We start from the raw sequence: 19,686 nt of genomic DNA, 5'->3' as shown, positions 1-19,686 counted from the left end.
ATTTCCTTCAAAGCAGCCTGAACTTCTTCTTTCATCACCATAGGCTATTGCTCATATGTTGTTTCATTAAATTCTTCTGTGTCTGCCAATTCCTTTCGATACAGTGATTCAGCATATTCTTTCCATCTTCTTTTAATACTTCTTGAATCATTTAATATTTTCCTAAAGCATCCTTGATTATAGCAACTCAAGGTTTGAATGTGTTCTTCAGTTCTTTGAGCTTAAGAAATGCTGATCAAGTTTGGCCCTTTTGATTTTCTGACTCCAACTCCTTGCACAGTAATATATTAACTGACATTCAAATCCAGTTGCTCTGCAGAGGAGGATGGGCAGTCTCCTCTCATGCAACTTATTGCCTTTGAAAATCAGCTGGAAAGTAGGTTCTGGTTTGGTTCCCACTAGATGGACAAAACAACAACAGCTGCAGGGCAAGACTTTCTCTCAGTCAGCTCTACAAGGTCTTTGTCTCCTTTCAACATTTGTGGGTTTAGTGTCCCTTGGGGATCTTCCTGTGTCTTCACCTCAAGTTCACAAGGCAGAGAACCTGAGTTCAGGATGGAGGATGAAGCTGCCAGCTCTGCTGTCTTGGTGTCCTTGGAGTCTCTCTGATCTTCATTCACCATTCCACTCCTTCAATCTATGTTATATCTCAGACAAGAATGATTCAAGATACATAGGGCTGCACAATTCGATGTGTGGGTTGGGTGAAGGAAATGGGGAAGGATCTTTTGTGAAAAATAATGTATTGAAACACTGTAAATAAATAGGAATTTTTTTTTAAAAGATGCTTCTTAAACCTGTAGATTCTATGCTGCTTCATTAACATCAGAGAGGATTTACAAACATAAGAAATTACAACAGATTTTAAAACGGAGAATAATTATATATTATAATCAAGGCCTGGCCAAGCTGACATATATTTTTTAGGGTATAAAAGTTCAACCCATAACAGCAACATATAAGAACATTAATATTAAAGTTGTTGTTGTTATGTGCCGTCGAGTCGCTTGTGACTCACAGCGACCCTATGTACAACAGCCCTATACTCTGCTCTATCCTGTGCCAATTGCAGTGCCTCCAACACACCCATCCCGATTACCCCAGTCACTGAATCAATCCACCTCACAGAGGGCATTCCCCTCCTGGGCTGTCTCTCCACCTGCACTCTACCAAGCATGATGTCCGTCTCCAAGGACTAGTCCCTCCTTACAACATGTCCAAAATATGTCAGACAAAGCCTCAGAATCTTTGCCTCCAAGGAGTCACCTGGTTTAACCCTCTCAAGGATGAATATGTTTGTTTTCTTGGCAATCCAAAGTAGAAAATAATAATAGATCTGACTCAACTTGCCAGTCATGAATCAGGAAGAAGACTGCCTGGATCTTGTAAATATCAATGTAGATCTTCCTGGCTTTCTACAAATTAATGATATTTGGTTGATAGCTATTTTCCTGCAGCTTAAAGAAATTCTGGCTAAAGATGCATTTCCTAATTTAGTCTTGTTCTTTGTTGTGTGTACCATAAAGTTGGAACCAATCCATAGCTGACCCTCTGGCAGGTTTTCAGATGCAGTTAAACACATGGGAAGAGATTGCTCATCCTTTTCCTGTGGAGCAGCTGGTGGGATTTGAACTGCATGTCTTCGGCATTGCACCGCAGCTTCTTGCCACTAGGCCACCAGCACTCCCTACTTTAGTCTTATCTAAGAAAAAATTTGAGATTTGTCTAAATGATTCAATCTATTTTCTGTGCATCAGGGCTGTGAAAACTCTTGCACTCTGTGCACTTAAGATGCCTTAATGTTTCTCTTGGGAGAGAAAGCAGCACTCTGGGAATAACTGGAAAATTTTCTGAGATAGCTGAAGGCTATACATTTCTTTCCATGCACTGTAAATGTTTATTTATAGAAACAGGAATGAGGAGTGCACACATGCTGTTACGGACTGAACTGTGTCCTCCAAAAATCTCTGTGGCCATCCTGAGCCCTACAACGAGCCTAAGCCCTATAAACGCAAGATTTACAATGTCTTTGTTATATTAGTAAGGTTCTAACAGGACAGGCTATGGTCTTGAATGCCATCACTTCTGAGTTATAAAGAACAGGATAAACAATCCTAAAAGGCTGTCAGGGATGGGAAGAGAGGGAGAGGGGAGCAGAGATTCGTGGGAGGGTGGGTAGGCAGAAGGGAAAGGCAAGAGATACTGAAGATTTGATAAGACATTTTAATAAATAGAAAGAAAAAGTGGGACAGGATAGACACAGAGGCAAACAAGCATACATGGGAGAAAGTTAGAAGACAAGTGAAAATAATCAAGAAACTGAGGGACACTGGGGCCACCAGAGTGGAGACAAGGTTCTTCCCCCAGAGCCAACAAGAAAAAGCTGTCATCTATAGCTGGTGCTCTGAATATGAACTTTCAACCTCTTAAACAGTGAGAACATTAATTTATTTCCTTAAAACGACCCACTTTTATTATTTGTGTTACAGTAACACTAAGAAACTAAGACATATACGACACAGTACAAAAAGTTACAATAATATTCTCCTCCTCTTTCCTTTCTCAAAACATTCCGCCCCCTGTAAGACATATACTCTTACATACCATGTGGTCAGGAAAATCAACAGATGCATAAATGCATGGATGTATTTCTCTTTCAGTTCACAATAGCACCTCTGTGCTCAAATGTGCTTTTTAATTAGAAACCCTTCTTTCAGCACCTAGTACTGAATATAGATCGAACCTATTCAATCAGAGCAGAAATCATTAAACCCATGAAGAACCAAAGATTTCCAAAACATAAAGTGAGAACTTATTTACCTGAGCAATTATGTCTATAATTTCTGAATAACTATGACATCTTCTCACACAGGACCGAGCCAAAAAGTCTTCCACCAGCCGTGTTCCAATGCCATATCCCCTGTGGACAGTGGGAAGAATGTCATCAGAATATAATATCTGAGTAATTAGTAAGTCTACCAGTGTTTAAAAATATTCATCTATTTAGTATTTGCAGAAATGTATAACAAATGGAAGAAAAAGCCAGTCAAATGGCTGTTTGGTGGTGGGTTTCTTATTCATCCCGTAGACCCCAACCACAGAAGCATTGAGCAATGTATCAGAGAAATACTAAATAGTCTACAAGCAAAGCTAGAATTAAGTCTAGGAAAGGATAGCATAAATCAGAAGTAAATAAAGTTGGCATCTATATAGCTCCAAGTTTTTCTTTGGCAACTAACTTTCCCCTCATTAAATATTGAGAGAAACAGGGTAAGTAATTCAGCAAACTTGCTGTTACAGGTCTGGTTATCACATACTACAGATTCAGGTAGCTAGTCCCATTGCAGGAGGGCAGGTATGTTTAGGATGGTCTTTGGATGGAGATGAAGAAGATGCAGAAAAAGAAATTTCTGTTCACATCTCAAGTTCCCATAACTGAGTTGGAATTTTATTTAAAAAATAAAAGTCAAATTCAGAAAATTCCTTTTAATTCCAGACAAAGTGAATGTATACTTTTTAAATTGTTAGGTGCTGTTGGGTTGGAACCAACTCATAGCTGACCCTCCCAGGAGGTTTTCAGAGGCTGTAAGTAGCACAAGAGGAGATTGCCTGCCTCCCCCCTACAAAACAACTGGTGGGTTCTTTTTTTTTTTTCACAAATAATAATTTTTATTTGTAATTATTAAAAGGCTGAATTTTAAACAGATTCTTGAACTGGTGGCTCATAACCATCAGCTCGTTCAACTTTTGCACCTGTCTCATCTCCAGTAGCTTTTCCAGAGCTACCACCTTCACCATGAATCTCCATGAGTTTGCCCAATTCAAACTTGGGCTTCTTGAGCATTTTTACTTTCCTAACAAATACATCATGGAGAGGATAAATAGATTGGCAAGCCTTTTCTATGTCTTTTCCAATGCTGTCTGGAATCAATTTATTGACCACCTCTTTCAAGGCATTTGTCTGCACCTCTCGGGTCATGATTTCCATCATTTTCTTCCGGATTTGGCGGACCTGTTGGTGCTGAGCATAAGATGTCTTCCGAATCTGATTGTTGCGCTTTTTTGTAAAACCAACACAAAATAGACGGAGCAAATAACCATCGGTGGTTTTGACATCAACATGTGCTTCAGTCATGGTCTGCCATTTTTTGACCATGGAGCACATTTTGTCACGGGTAAGATCCATGCCATGGAAGTTGGTGAGGCAGTTTTTGCCTTGAACATCCTCAGTAATTAGCTTGAATTTTCTAAACGCAACTTCGTCATTTTGCAAATCAGCAAGGCTCACTTCAAAAACACGACCCTTTAGTCCATCAGAAGCAATTTTGGTTCCTTGAGTCCTTGTGACTAATGTCTTCCCAATATTTCTTATATTGAACATTGCTGGCGCCTTTACATCATACCAATCTTTCTTAGAAAATGGATCAACCACTTTCTTCTTGGCTCCTTTTTTGCCACCTTTTGTAAGGCGCTTGTTCTTGCCAACCGCCATGGTGGTGCCGAAGGAATGAAAAACAACAACTGGTGGGTTCTAACTGCCTGCCTTTGATTTAGCAACACAACTCCTTATCATTTGGCTACCAGAGTTGCCAATGGGGTTGTTGTTGTTGTTGTTGTTTTTGTAGTAGTTAGGTGCCATTAAGTTGAGTAGAAAGGACTATTTCCATCCTGCATTCCTGATGAACAGAGTGTTTACAGCTCACAAATGCTAATATAAAGATATTTTCAGGATTGTCTACTATTCTGACGTTTATCCAGTGGATTCGGCCAGTGAAAAGAACAATTGGAAATCATAACATTGTGGACAGCTTAACATTCATTTACATCTTGCTTTGATCATAGAGTATGCTTCTGCAAATTTGATATTTATATTTCAAATAAAAGGTGTAAAACACTTGTAGGAGAAACTACGAGGAAATCCAAACACAAATTATTTCTTGTGTTAAGGCAAGACCTTTCTATAAACTATCAAAAGTCATTCTTTTCCTTATATTTCCTTCATAAATGTTAAAGTATGTTTTTTGGCCATGTAACTGAGTTTCTTCATTTTTAACAACTACTCCTCAAAACAGAAGCTGCATATCAACCACTGAACAGTCCACGGAGCACACTCCTAGTCTGACCCTCATAACATCATCATGAGTCAGAAAGGAGCTTAACCAGCTCTCACAGTTGTGGATAGTTCAGTCAAGGAGTCTAATAAAAGAAGAAAGGAGCTCTGGTGGTGGTGCAAACACCTACAGAAAGGTAGGGGTTTCTCTAACCTGTCTGTCCCTTTCCCCGTCCATTCTATCTACCAATCTTTTCCCTCTTCTCCCTCCCTTCTCATCTCTGGAAACTATCAAGACCAGATGAGCTGTGGGAGGATATCAAGAATATCATCCATGAAGAATGCAAAAGGTCATTATGAAGACAGAGAAGGGAAAAATACACGAAGACAGATATAGGAGGAGACTGAATATTGTACTAAAGCTCTGAGAAGCTAAAACAATGGGAAGAAATCAGGAAGTTAAGGAGTAGAACAGAAGATTTCAAAGGGCAGGCCATGAAGGTAAAGCAAAGTATTGTCATGAAATGTGCTAAGATCTGTAGTCAGAAAATCAAAAGGTTCCAACTCACTTGGCATTTCTTCAGCTGAACAAACGGAAAAACAAATTCATGCATCAAGTTGCAATGTTTAAAGATGCTATGAGCAGAATATTGAATGATCCAGGAGGCATCAAAAGTAGATGAAAGGAGAACATAGAATCACTATGCGAGAAAGAACTAGCTGAAATGGAAGAATTCAATGAAATAACATATAACAAGAGGAAACGGTGATGAAAAAGGAAGTCCAAACTTCTCTGAAGGAATTGGAAATAAAAACCACTACCCAATGCCTTAGGAATTGATAGTATACTAATGGACATATTTCAACAAAAAGATACGTCTCTGAAAGAACTCATCAGGTTGTGCCAAGAAATCTGGAGGACAACTACCGGGCCAACTAACTAAAGAGATTAATATTTATTCCCATTCCTAAATTTGATGATCCAAAAGAGTATGGAAATAATCAAACAATATTACTGAGATCACACACAAGCATAATACTGCCAAAGATTATCTAAAAACGATTGGAACAGTACCTCAATTTAGAACTGCCAGAAGTGGAAGCTGGGTTTAGAAGAGGCTATGGCACTAAGGACATCATAGCCCAGGTCAGACGAATATTGGCTGAAAGCATAGAGTAGCTCAGGAATGTCTGTGTTTCATTGACTATACAAAGGCATTTGAGTGTAGATCACAATAATTGTGGCTAACTTTGAGAAGAATGGGAATTCCAGAACACTTAAATGTGCTTATGGGAAACTTATACTTGAACAGGAAGCAGTCGTCAGAGCAGAGCAAAGAAATACTGCATGGTTCAAAATCAGAAGAGTGTGTCAGGCATGCGTCTTGTCTCCACATCTTTTCAATCTATTTGAGAAAAAGATCATTCAGTACACTGAACTTTATGAGAAGGAATGTGGCATCAGTATTAGAGGAAGTCTCATTAACAATCTGTGTTATACAAGTGACAAAATCTTGTTTGCCAAAACAGAGGAGGACCTGAAGTGTTTGCTGCAGAAGGTAAAGGACTACAGTTTCCAACATGGATTTAAGCTTAACATCAAGAAAACAAAGATTCCCACCAGTGGGCCAATTGGCAGAACCATGATAGATGGAGAAAAGCTTGAGATTGTTAATAATTGCAGCTTGCTTGTTTCCACATCAACATCTTTGGCACCATAGTCAGAAAATCAGAAGATGAATTGCATTGGGCAAATCTGTTGTCAGGGACTTCTCCAAAAGTGCTGACGAGCAACAATGTCAGCCTGGAGACTAAGGTGCACCTAATCCAGGCCATGGTCTTAGTAAGTACTTGCTATGCATCAGAGAGCTGGACAATGACAAAGGATGACAGAAGAATTATTCATGCCTTTGAGATGTGGTGCTGGAGAAGAGTATTGAACTGCCAAGAGAAGAAACAAGTCTGTCCTATAAAGGGTGAAGTCAAGTGGCTCCTTGGAGGCAAGGCTTTTGAAGCTCTGTCTCACATAATTTGGGCATGTTGCCAAGAGGAAAGAGTCTTTGGGAAAGGACATCATGCTTGGAATGGTGTAGGGACAGCTCAGGAAAGGAAGACCAAGGATGAGATGAAATGACACAGTGAATGGGGTCACGGGGCTAAGTGTGTTGGAAATAGTGAGGTTGGCTCAGGACACGGCAGTATTCACAGCTGTTGTATATTGGGTCACTAAGAGTCACAAGTGAACAGCACATAACAACAACAATCATACATATCTTGTTCCATATCAGTAACTATAATATACACAATGTCTGATTTCTGAGCCAAACATAGTGGAAAGTTCTCCTTTTACTGCAAGTCTTTGGCTTAGCCGTAAGGAGTTGTACTGCCAATTTACTGGCTTGAGGCTCAAACTCACCAACTGCTCCACAGGAAGAAGATGGGAAATCTCCTCCCTTCTCCTCTCAAAACCTACGGGAAGGTCAGCTCTGAGTTGTTCAACTCATGGTGCATAACGATATGCTCCCATGAACGCTGAGGATTTAAGGATTATGTCCTAAGGATTAAGTGCTCAATGCTAACTCCACAGTCACGGCCTAAGAGGCAAGAGAGGACAGGTCTATGCTGCCACATAAGGCCAGACAAGTCATCCACAGCACACAGCACCACCACCATCACCCATAGTCCCACAGTTCTCCTCCCAGGCCAACTATCATGAGTAGTTTTCACACATCTTTCCATAAGTGGCTTATGTATATATGAGCATATATATTGTTGTTGTGTCCTGTTGAGTTGGAACTGACCCTCTAGCAGGTTTTCAGAGGCAGTTTACTCACATAAGAAGGGATTGCTCACAGAGCAACTGATGGATTCGAACCATGTGCCTTTGGAATGGCAGCACAGCTCCTGAGATCATATATTAGGATATAAATTAGGATAAAGCAGTGCATGAAAGAATAATGTAAATAATCTGCTATAATATAATAATCTTTTTTAAAAAACCCTACCAGCAAATGTGAGGATGACCCTTGACCAGGTGGGTTGACACTGACTATAGCAATGAGCTTGAGTGTGCCAGAGAATGTGACAATGGCACAGGATAGGACAGAGTTCAGATTGGTTTTTCATAGGGTTGTTATGAGTCATACTCAATGCGATGGCTCCTAACAACAGCAGCAAAGAAATTAATTCTAACTAAAAAGAAAGCATTCTATATTTTATATTCATGGAAAGAGTTCCTTCCCATTTCTTGATACTTTCAACCTGAAGTGCTAGTTTTAAGAAATTATTATGTACAGCTGTAAAGTGTGATTTGTTTACAAAGAGAAGCTGGTGAGAGTGGGAAAGAGAAATTGTCAAACAAGAACAAAATGGATGTGATAATAAAAAATGGCATATGCACCCCACAGAAATGAGAGCCTTCTACTTACATTTTATCTAAATACTTATTCACATCTTCATCCTTTTCATAGTCCTTACACAGCTGGGCGACCAGAGCCCCATAGGTGAGGACAAAGAGATCTTTGTTCTGGAGGAAAGGGGATAATTTCATATTATAGGCAAAGTTACAAGTAATATCCCACTTTCTATTTCATAAGATCTAGGAGCTGGAAGAACTTTAGAGATGATTTATTCATGTTTTCCACCCTCCTACTAGTTGCTGCAACTGTCTTTCACTTTGAGAACAAACTGTGCTCACACTTAGATACACTGCTTGGGGAGGGACACTGGGAAATTAATTTTTTCATATCAGAAAACTTTTCTACTGTTTACTTAATTATATAAATTTGATTGTGCTTTAATGGAGGAGGTCTCTCTCCTCGTATATCAATTACTAATAAGTCTTGTCATTTCACAATTGCCTGTGATCCTGTTTTCAGTTAGGAGGAATAATTGTATGAGATTTCTAAGTCTGCACAATCCCAGATCTGCCAAGGAAACCTCCAAGATGAGCCCAAAGATAGAAGCTAATTTGTGAGGCATTGGGGAGTTTTCTTTTCACTTAAAAGAATAAAAAGGGGGGTGAGGGGAAAGGATTTCCACCGTTTCTTACAGATCTCCAGAACAAGTCCAGAGTGAACTAAAGCCAAAAGGTAAAATAGGGGATTAATTAGGTTTGATTTCCTTTAGGCATGCTGAGAATACAGGAAATGGAAAATGCAAAGCTCCATCAATCCCTTTGTAAAAGCTTTCCTGTGTTGCTTCTGCTGTTGAATACTCTCTGTGAAAGGGAAGGGAATCCAGGGGATGATTTATTCTAATGCTTTCATCCTGTGGTGGAGGGAATGAGGCCCCAGTAGGTCTGAGGACTTGCCCAAGTGATCAGCAAGCAGCAGGGCCAGGATGGAGCCTCATTCTAACAGCACTGATTCTGGGATGAACAAAACAAGGTAGGTCCTGTTCAGAGCAGAGGAGAGAAAGAGGAAGGGGGACTGGAGGCCTCTCAGAAATTACTCTTACTTGAACATAAGCTTGTACTTTCAAAGGACAATGTGACTTACTTCACCTGCATGCTTCTGTATATTCTAACGTTGAAGTTAAGACAAGGCCTGTCACTATGAATTCGTTCATTCCCTCTCTGTCACGCATAAGGAGCCGTGGTGGCATAGTGTTTAAGGCTGCGAACCAAAAGGCCAGCAATCTGAATCCACAAGCTGCTTCTCAGGAAACCCAACAGAGGGTGACTGTGAGTTGAAACTGACTTGATAGCAGTGGGTATTTTGCATATGCACATGTGGCTTTGAATGGCTCAACAAACCCATAAAATTGTGTATTCAATATTATACTTAATTATATTTAATTTTGTTTTGTATAGTTTTGATTCAATTGCTTCCAAAGTTGGCCCCCAATCACCATCATCCCTTCTCTTATTCTTATTTCTCGTATGGGTTTTATAATGGCAAAGGTATTTCTTCAATCAGGTATAATATTATCACTAAATGATACAGATATAATTTATATGGAAAAATAGACATTTACAAGATGTATAGTATACACATATTAATTAAGACATTAAGAACACTTGTCTCTGCAATTCAGGTATAGGAAAATAATGCACACATCTTTTTTTAGAAAACTAGAGGCACAAAGCATAGCAAGTGATGGTGGTGGTTGGTCTTACTGTTATATGCCTTGGAGTCTGAACTGATTGATAACTGACCCTCCAGCAGGTTTTCAGAGGCAGTTAATCACGCAGGAGGAGATTGCTCATCCTTCTCCTGTGCAGCTGGTGGATTCAAACCACATGCCTTTGGGATTGCAATATAGCTTCTTATCACTAGGCCACAAAATATTGCTACATAAATAACTGAAAAGTCCCCTCTGTTTCATTTTAATTCTGTGCTCGTTTAAATCTCACAAGAACCCAATTATAAGTCATAAGAAATGACTGAAAACTGTAAATTAATGATTTGCCTTACACATAGTTACAGAAGAGAAATGATTGCATAAAAATAGGCAAAGTTGAAGGAAGGAGGGAGAGAGAAGAAATCTAGAGGCTTGGAAAAGAAAGCTAGAAAAGCTTTTATTGCCACTAGTAGTAAAAAAAAAGAATTTGGAAAAGTGATACAAGAAGATATAATTATACCATGTTTTCAAGTCATAGCCTCAGCACTGTCTTCATTTATAATGAAGATCAAACAATGGGGTGAGGGGGGGGAGACTAAGGAAAGATTTACACACAGAAATAACTATGAAGGGTGACGTGGAAGGGAGCATACAGTGAGGCTTTAACAGAAGAGGTAAACAGTGTCATTGCATCATTGTATTTTATAAGACAAAATGAATATGAATGAATGAAAACCAATTTTTAAAAGGGAAAAAAAATAAAGATATTTTCATTAATTTCTCTTTTAAAAAAGATCAAACACTGACATTCCTTCTCTCTTTCTGATAGGTAAATCTGAAATAAGATTTATTTCCAAGTGAGTTTCAAATCTGATACTTAGACTAGTTTACTACAGTTTACTTCATTCAGCTTCATGGCCAAGAGCTGTACCATGGACTTCACATCCAGGAAAATGTCCCGTTGGTCAAAGGAAGGGCTGATATAAACCTATCTTCACAGTTTTTAAAGCGATAAAAAAGCAACCACTTTTATCTATAAAAATTAGGGAACCATTAATTTTTCGGGAGTTTTGGATATTATTATGGTATTTAAAAAAACAAAACACCTTCCTTATAAATCAAGTCCTTTAGATATAATATGAATTACATAAAATAATTATGTACATTGCTTTTTAACATCTGGAAACTGCGTAGAAAAATGAATCAAGCTCCCAGTGCCAAAGGGGGTGCTTGTAGGCACTGCAGTCTAGGTTATCCACTGCGGTTTTAAGTACCCTAAACTGAAAAGACTTCAGTCTACCCAATGTCTGTCAGTTTCCTAAAAAAATTGACAGAGCTTTAAACTTAACTAGTTTTAATGTCTGCAACTTCTTAGTAGTTACAACTGCAATAAGAGGCTTAAACACAAATATTTATTCAAATATGATCTGTGCTATACCGTGTTTTTAAAATAACTCAGAACTTGGAATATAGGCAGGATATAATGCATGCCCAATCATGATAATAAGCATACTTAAGAATAGGAAATATATTTTTAAAGGCATGCAATATCTAGTCTGCTGATAATCTATTATTAGCCACTTTAATACATAATAACTATTTTATGTATAATCATTTTTTATTTTATGAAGAAATAACAAAGAATTTCTTGGTCTCTATATTTTTCTAAATGAAGTGAGAGAATAATTTGCCATTAGAAAATAATCCCTTGAAATATGTATAAAGGACGGATTATTCTGTTGCACCATGTAAGAAATAATGGTATTTGTTGCCAGTGTTGTCATTAATGATTCCTTCCACTTCCATTCGTGCCACCTAAAATTTCTACATTTAACATCACCTTTCAAAATAAATCAGAAATCACTCCAGAAAACATTTTCTTTGAATTAGGAAAACAATCTCTTGGAGAACATGATTATAAAATATCTTACTATTTTACGATATTCTGGTCTCCTGTGTGCAGGGTGCGACATGGCGCTGGGTGGTTGAAGAGTCTGTGTCTTTGTTCTCTGTTGATCAGTCCTTCCTTGCTTTGAGGCCAAAGTGCTACTTCTGCCCTTTACTGCTTTAGCTTTATACTAAACTGAAGAATAAAAATATCACAAAACCAGACTGTATTGCTGCCACGTAACTTGCCGCAGATCAAAAGTTATTTGATCTTCACTTGTGAGGATGTGTTTTTTCTGGAGGCTTAAAAGCTGTTGGTGTGAAGTCAGAAGGAGAAGCACCAAGATTCTGAAAATTCTTCAGCCCAAGGGACCTCAAAAGTGGTGTTTTGTTCTTATGCCAAGGCATTGTTTTAAAATCACAAACAGAAACGTCACAATCCAAGATAGATCTAAATGTTAGCATTATCCAGTCTTTGTATTGATTGCTATGTGAATCAGAGACATGATCAGCAATCTATAGGTACTAAATCCTGGTTTTAAAACTTAATCACCAACTCTAATGGGTATTATATAACTCCCCCAAACATGGATTGTCCATCCTGTGTGATTCCAAAACTCAACTTTATCTGATAACTTTCCTTTTCCAAAAGCAATAACTTCAAGAGCAATAGAATTTGCATGACATTTTCTTTTAAAAACTGTTGCTTTTAATGGGTGTTCTGCAGTTTAATAATGTATAGTGATTTTGGCAGGGAAAGCAAGCCCTTAACATTCTTTTGATAGTGTCTGAGCTATTGAATGTTTGCTTTTTTATGCACAGTATAGGTATTTAAAGTTCAAATAAGAAACCCTTTAATATCGACAACTGCAAAGTGCTAGGGGGCAAACTTTCTCCAGAAATAGAATCATACTGTTGAGTTTAAGAAAATAGTTTATGCTTCTTACAGCCTGAACCCATTAGCTCTATTCATTCTGGAAAATTCTTGCTAAAATGAGACAAGCTAGGAACCGCTTTGAAGAGCATTGTTGAAAGAACCGTGGAGAATTTGGAAGACCCACATAAAGCTATAGTTGTGACATGTCACAGCCTATGTGATCTTGGGCAAGCCATTTTACTACTCAGTTTTCACATCTGCAAAGTGGGAATAATAATAACCACCTCACAGTAATAACTTGAGTATCAAAGTGATAATATGAGTTATAAAACACATTATAATGCACTATATAAACAATAATTATTATTGGGGTTTTTTACGTAGGTGAATATATTGAATGTAATACTACACTACTTAAGATTACTTCTATTAGTTCCTATGCTTAGGATACCATTCTCAGAAAATCACTTCTGGTGGATTGTTGATGATGTATAATGTAAACATTCTTCTGAATCACAGTTACCATAACATGCCTCATAGGGTTTCCTGGGCTGCAGTACTTATGAGTGTAGCTCACTAGGACTTTTTACCCATGAAGTTCTGGATGAGTTTGAACTCCAGCAACAAGTAACCAATCCACCAATACTCAATAGTGAAGGATTTGTGCTGAATCTGCTGATGTCAAATCAGTTCTTTTTCTACTACACACAGAGAAACTGTCAAATCAAGTTAAAAAAAATCCCTTTGAGCAGACTAACAAAAACTACTGAAAATCATGGCAGCAAGTTGTTGGGACTAGTTTAGGGGCATTTCTGAGTTTTAGGCATTTCCATTTAAAAACCTAACACATGCCTGTGCACTTAATGGGAGCGGAGGAGTGGTACTGGTTTAGATTTTAAGGATCTCTAATTTAAATCCAGGAGCTTTGAGATGGCGGTCTCTTCTTAAGATTTAAAGAGTGTCTCATTATCATAGAGAAGGGTGACCCAACAGAGTGTGGAAACTATAGAACAATATCATTAATTTCACATGCAAGCAAGATTCTACTGAAGATTACCCAAAAACGACTGGAACAACACATCAGCAGAGAACTGCCATAAGTCCAGTCTGGGTTTAGAAGGGGTGTAGTACTAGGGATATTGTAGTTAATGTTGGATGCATCTTGGCTGAAAGTAGGGAATACCAGAGGAATGTCTATCTGTGTTTCATTGACCATGCAAAGGCGTTTAACTGTGTGGACCATAGAAAACTGTGGCTGACTCTGAGAAGAAAGGGAATCCTAGAACACTTGATCGCACTAATGAGAAACCTATACTTGGACCAAGAGGCAGTCATCAGAACAGAGCAAGGAAATACTGCATGGTTCAAAATTGGGAAGGTCGTATGCCAGGGATGTGTCCTGTCTCCATACCTTTTCAACCTGTATGCAGAACAGATTATCCGGGAGGCTGGGCTCTATGAGGAGGAATGTGGGGTCAAGATTAGTGGAAGATCTATCAACAATCTGTGATATGCAGATGACACAACTCTGCTTGCTGAAACTGAGTAGAACCTGAAGTGTTTGCTGCAGTGGGTCAAGGACTGCAGTCTTCAATATGGATTGAGGCTGAATGTCAAGAAGACAAAGATTTTCACCACTGGACCAATTGGCAGTATCAGGATGGATGGTGAAGAAATTGAGATAGTTCACAGCTTTAGTTTGTTTGCTTGGCTCCACAGTCAACACTATTTGCAACAGTAGCCAGGAAATTAAAAGACATATTGCAATGGGAAAGTGTGCTGTTAGGGACCTCTCCAAAGTACTGAAGAGCACTGGTGTCTCTCTGGAGACTAGGGTGCGTCTGATACAGTCCATGGTCTTTGCAATCACTTGTTATGCATCAGAGAGTTGGACAATGACTAAGGAGGATAGAAGGAGAATTGATGCTTTTGAGCTGTGGTGCTGGAGAAAAGTATTGAGAGTACCATGGACTGCTAAGAAAACAAACAGGTTCATCCTGGAAAGGGTCAAACTGGGCGGCTCCTTGGAGGCAAGGATTCTGAGGCTCTGTCTAACATACTTTGGACATGTTGCAAGGAGGGACCAGTCCTTGGAGGGGACATCATGCTTGGTAGTGTGGAGGGACAGTGCAGGAGGGGAAGGCCCGCTATGAGGTGGATTGATTCAGTGACTAGGGTAATTGGGATGGGTGTATCGGTAATTGGGATGGGTGTATCGGAGATGGTGCAATTGGCATAGGACAGAGCAGCGTTTAGGGCTGTAGTACATAGGGTTGCTATGAGTTGCAAGTGACTCAACGGCACATAACAACATAACAAATCATTGCTATGGCTTGGGAATAAATAAATGTAAATGTAACTATAAGTACAATGTAAATGCAAATATAAATAGAAACAAAGACTGCTCATTTTTTTCTTAATATCTTTTCTAATGTTTAATCAGTTCACTTCTTCCTCTATGATTATAAAAATTTCTTCCTATAATCCGATCCGGTTTATCTTTTAAAAAATAGAGCAATTGTTTCTATAGTTTACAGTTCCACCAACTGATTTTTAATAACCCTGTCATGTATTTGTATCTGACATAAAAGTTGAAGATTGACATATATTTACAATGAATTTCAATTTGTTAATACAGAATGGTCAAAATCATCCCTTTGTCACTTTATGCCTTTAGTTTGGTCAATGTTCCTAGCTGTCTGTATGCATCCAACTACATTTATTTTCAAGCTTTGTGTGTGGCCTAGTTTTGGATGAGTCACTTACTTATAAACACCAAGGCTCTATCTTTAAATCTCTCTGTTGATGCCTTTGAGCTGTGGTGCTGGAGAAGAGTGTCAGGAGAACAAACATGTTGGTCCTAGAGAGGGTGAAGCCAGCCTGCTTCTTGGAAGGATGGATTCTGAGGCTTCATATGACTTTGGGCATGTTGCAAGGAGAGACTGGTCCCTGGAGAGGGACATCATACTTGGAGGGTGAGGGGATGGAGAAAGAGAGGGAGACCATCGATGAAGTGGATTGATACAGTAACTGGGGTAATGAGTGTAGGTGTGTCAGAGACAGTAAAGTTGGCACAGGATAGAGAAGGTGTCAGTGCTGTTGTACATAGGGTCGCTGTGAGTTGAAAGTGACTCGACGGCACATAACAACAACAACAACAACAACATAATAATGTAAGAATAAATAGTGCTCCTGTGCATATATGCTTTCATTTTACGTCAGATTTATGTTTGAGATTTTAAGTCAATGACATTTTCCAAAGTGGCAGTACCATTTTACATCCTTACCATTGTTGTTGTTGTTGTGTACTGTTGAGTTGGAATTGACCCATTAGCTGACCCTCCAGCAGGTTTTCAGAGGCAGTTAATCACATGAGAAGAGATTGCTCATCTTTCTTTCACAGAATGGCTGGTAGATTAGAACTGCTTGCTTTTAGCACTGCAGTACAGCTTCTTAACATTAGGCCAGCACCAGAAACAGTGTGTGTGATCTACAGTTGCTCTCTATAATCAACTTTCAGCATGTCACTTTTATTAATTTTAGTAGACATGTAATGATATCCTATTGTAGCAGTGTATCATTTGTACCTTTTATTATTAAAAAAGGATGTTTTTATATAATGAAAAATGAAATAAAGGACTTCCAAAGTATGATACTTTGATGTCATTATTTTTACCCTCATTCTTTTTCTCAGGGTTTAGTGTTATTCCTGCAAAAGTATATCCTTTAACAATTTTTAATGATATTCTGTATGCAGGCATTTTCTTAGTCTTTGTTTCCCTCTCAGTCTTGAATGATAGTTTAGCCGTCTTGCCTACTTGCAGATACTATCTTCTTGTCAGTTCTGTGGCATTAATCTTTCTTGTTACTAATGAGAAGTCTGCTCTCAACCTGGTGCTATCCTTTTGTAGGTTATCTGTCTTTTCTTTCAGGTAGATTTGAATAATATCTGTATGATTTTTATGCTAGTCAATTTTACTGTGATGTGATTAGATGTAGATTTATTTTTATTTATCCTGCTCAGGATATTCAATATTTTGATGGGAGCACTTTCTCTGATTCTGCAAAATTCTCAGCCATTTTTCCTTAAATATTGCATCTCTGCAGTTTCTTCCATTTTTTTTCCCTTCTGGGATTCTTAGTAGGAAGATCTTTGAGTTTCTTAATCTGCTTTTCTCATTTCTTTTAAACTGTTTCTTAAATAGTCTATTTTATTTGTCCTTTTGGTACTGCATTCTGGATAAATTCTTTAGTACTGTGTTTCAACAGGCTTATTATGCATTAAACTGTATCCAGTTTTGAGGATATTTGGAAAGATAATGTTTTCTCTTATATACTTCTTTATAAACCCAGCCAAGCCCAGCCCAGTGCCTTTTATTTGTTATAATTGTATTATTGTTGAAATTGTATTATTTGTTGATCAAACAAGCATCACAAATGTTATACATATTTTATCATTTTCGTTCTTATTTATAGATATATAACTTTAATAAAAAATCATACCAACAATAAAAAAATCACATTTTCATATAACTAAATCTACTATATAAACAAACCAGCAACTTAACTTCTAAACAAAATATAACTGCATTTAACAAGATAAATTTTAATTTTTTTTAATGCAGTCAAAATGTTGTGTGTGAGCTGCGTGTGTGTGTATGGGTGTGTTTTATGGCCAAGCCTTGTTATTTTTCTTTGAGAAAGTTGTTATTTTCTGGCAGAATCCTTGGGTCATCAACCTTCAAGCAACTTGGCTAAAACCTTGCCCTGTGGCACAGCAAACAGAATACTAGAAGCAAACAGAACATTCTTTGACTAAGTTTTGATTACCATGAAATAACAACATAGAGAAGACTGGAAATGATCAAACAGTAGATTAGGGTCATGTTCTTTGCTGTGCCATAGGACAAGGTTCAGATCTATTGTTCATAGGTTGCTATGAGTTGTAGTCAGCTCAAATGCGCCTAACAATAACAACAATGCAGCTCAAGGAAGACGGTAGCAGTCTGTTCTGCAAGCAAGCTAAACTCTTTTTAAGGGGGGAAAGTATACCAAAGTCTCCCCCATTCATTTGTTCATCTCCTTCAATTCTTTCTGACTGTAATCTGAAGTGCATTTATTAGCTCAGGATTCACACAGTACACAAGGAAAGATGCTTGAATCCTTTAAACATATAAGGATGCTAGGTCACTTGACACAACCAGTTAAACCAGTCACATGCCATTATATGGTTAAAGCTGGTGGAGTGTAACAATCAGAAAAGCCTCAAAGCTGACTGGTAGCAGGAGCCTCACAGGATGAGCTTGGTTCTCAACAATATTGCATCTTCTCTGCAGAAAAGTGGAACATTTATCAATTCTTTAATTGCGGCTTTGACAGTTGGTGGACAACAGTTGTTCTCCTCTTTCACGTTTACCTGTCCTTGTCAAGTTGGGAAAAATGCCTCCTACGGTTCTGCTTTTCTAGTCATTCCTGCCTTGGTCCTGCTGATTGCTGGCTATGCCTTGAGGAGTCAAACATGGACCATTATGGGTGAACACTGTTGTACCTGTGCCTCTCCTCGTCGCCAGCTCAGCCCCCTGGAACGTAAGCTGGCTTGCCTTCGGTTCTTCAGCATCACCGGGAGAGCACTTGTTGCTCCTTTTACATGGCTGGCTGTGACACTATTGACGGGCACTTACTATGAATGTGCAGCAAGTGAATTTACATCTGTGGACCACTATCCAGAATTTGACAGCATTAATGCCAGCAAACGAGAAGAGATCCTAGCTGGGTTTCCATGTCACAAATCAGCGCCTCCTGACTTGATTGCCATAAGAGATGAAGTGACTCTACTCCACAGATATCAGTCTCAAGTAAGTTCTTGATCATTTTTTTTCCCATGCAAAGCAAGCCCATTTTAAGGACAATTATTAGGTATATTTCATTCATGAAATGATTGTATAACATAAACAAGATGTCATTTGTAAGCTACTTTTGCTGAGAGGCTATGCAAAGAGTTAGAAAGTTCAGTTTTGGAGTCCACAAACCTGGGCTTGAGTTTTTCATTACTACGTATGGTGTTTCAAACTTGAACAGATTATCTGCCCTATATATACCTAATTTTCCTCAGCTATAAAGTAGAAGTCTTAATTAACATTGCTGCATAGAGTTGTGAGGATTAAATGAGATAATACTTCTAAAGTACTTAGTACCTAGATTCGAAGAATCTATTTTATTTGCAATAAACAACCTCCTCCTGGGCCATGTACAGTCTTGGAAACCCAAATACGTGTGTGTAGGTGCTAATGTGTCTGGGTTGCTTTTGTTATGTATACTCAAGTCAGAACCAACTCATACCTGACTCTCCAGTGGATTTTCAGAGGCAAATAAATTGCACAGAAGGAGATTTATCCATCTTTATCCTGAGGAACAACTAATGGATTCAAACATGTACCTTTAGGTGGTCAGTGCAACTCATTCTCTCTCTTCTAATGAATTTTCCTGTTGTTTTAGATTGCAGTAGTTTAAAAAGCATAGTTAAGAATCTTTCTATCTCTACATATATATATATACCACATACTGAATAAATATTAAATATTTTATCTGGGAGGCTGGGCTCTATGAAGAGAAATGTGGGGTCAAGATTAGTGGACGATGTATCAACAATCTGCGATATGCAGATGACACAACCTTGATTGCTGAAATTGAGGAGGACCTGAAATGCTTGCTGCAGAGGGTCAAGGACTGCAGCCTCCAATATGGATTGAGGCTCAATGTCAAGAAGACAAACATTCTCACCACTGGACCAATTGGCAGCATCAGGATG

At 38.4% G+C, this 19,686-nt stretch overlaps 3 protein-coding genes across 3 annotated transcripts in view; 1 reads left to right on the top strand and 2 right to left on the bottom strand.

Moving 5' to 3' along the window:
• The window catches only part of TRAPPC3L (trafficking protein particle complex 3-like), an 83,902-nt gene extending 71,815 nt beyond the window's left edge, over positions 1-12,087 (bottom strand). Inside the window, exons 1-3 of the mRNA XM_006879019.1 lie at positions 12,046-12,087; positions 8,479-8,576; positions 2,821-2,920 (exon numbers count right to left, since the gene is read on the bottom strand). Of these exons, the coding sequence (XP_006879081.1) occupies positions 2,821-2,920; positions 8,479-8,576; positions 12,046-12,087 (240 nt within the window). The remainder of the gene's footprint in view (positions 1-2,820; positions 2,921-8,478; positions 8,577-12,045) is intronic.
• LOC102858251 (40S ribosomal protein S3a-like) lies at positions 3,652-4,493 on the bottom strand. Its single transcript, XM_006879018.1, has one exon. The coding sequence runs from the start codon at positions 4,490-4,492 to the stop codon at positions 3,698-3,700; it is 795 nt and encodes a 264-aa protein (XP_006879080.1). The 5' UTR covers position 4,493; the 3' UTR covers positions 3,652-3,697.
• A 6,088-nt stretch (positions 12,088-18,175) lies between the features above and the next one.
• FAM26D (family with sequence similarity 26, member D) overlaps positions 18,176-19,686 on the top strand; it is a 12,949-nt gene continuing 11,438 nt past the window's right edge. Inside the window, exon 1 of the mRNA XM_006879015.1 lies at positions 18,176-18,733. Within this exon, the coding sequence (XP_006879077.1) occupies positions 18,176-18,733 (558 nt within the window). The remainder of the gene's footprint in view (positions 18,734-19,686) is intronic.

Source organism: Elephantulus edwardii, unplaced genomic scaffold, assembly GCF_000299155.1.
Source record: "Elephantulus edwardii isolate Elephantulus edwardi_28Jun2011 unplaced genomic scaffold, EleEdw1.0 scaffold00002, whole genome shotgun sequence".
Taxonomy (NCBI): domain Eukaryota; kingdom Metazoa; phylum Chordata; class Mammalia; order Macroscelidea; family Macroscelididae; genus Elephantulus; species Elephantulus edwardii.
The sequence above is the reverse complement of the archived record's forward strand: the minus strand, read 5'-3'. Positions and strand labels throughout refer to the sequence as shown.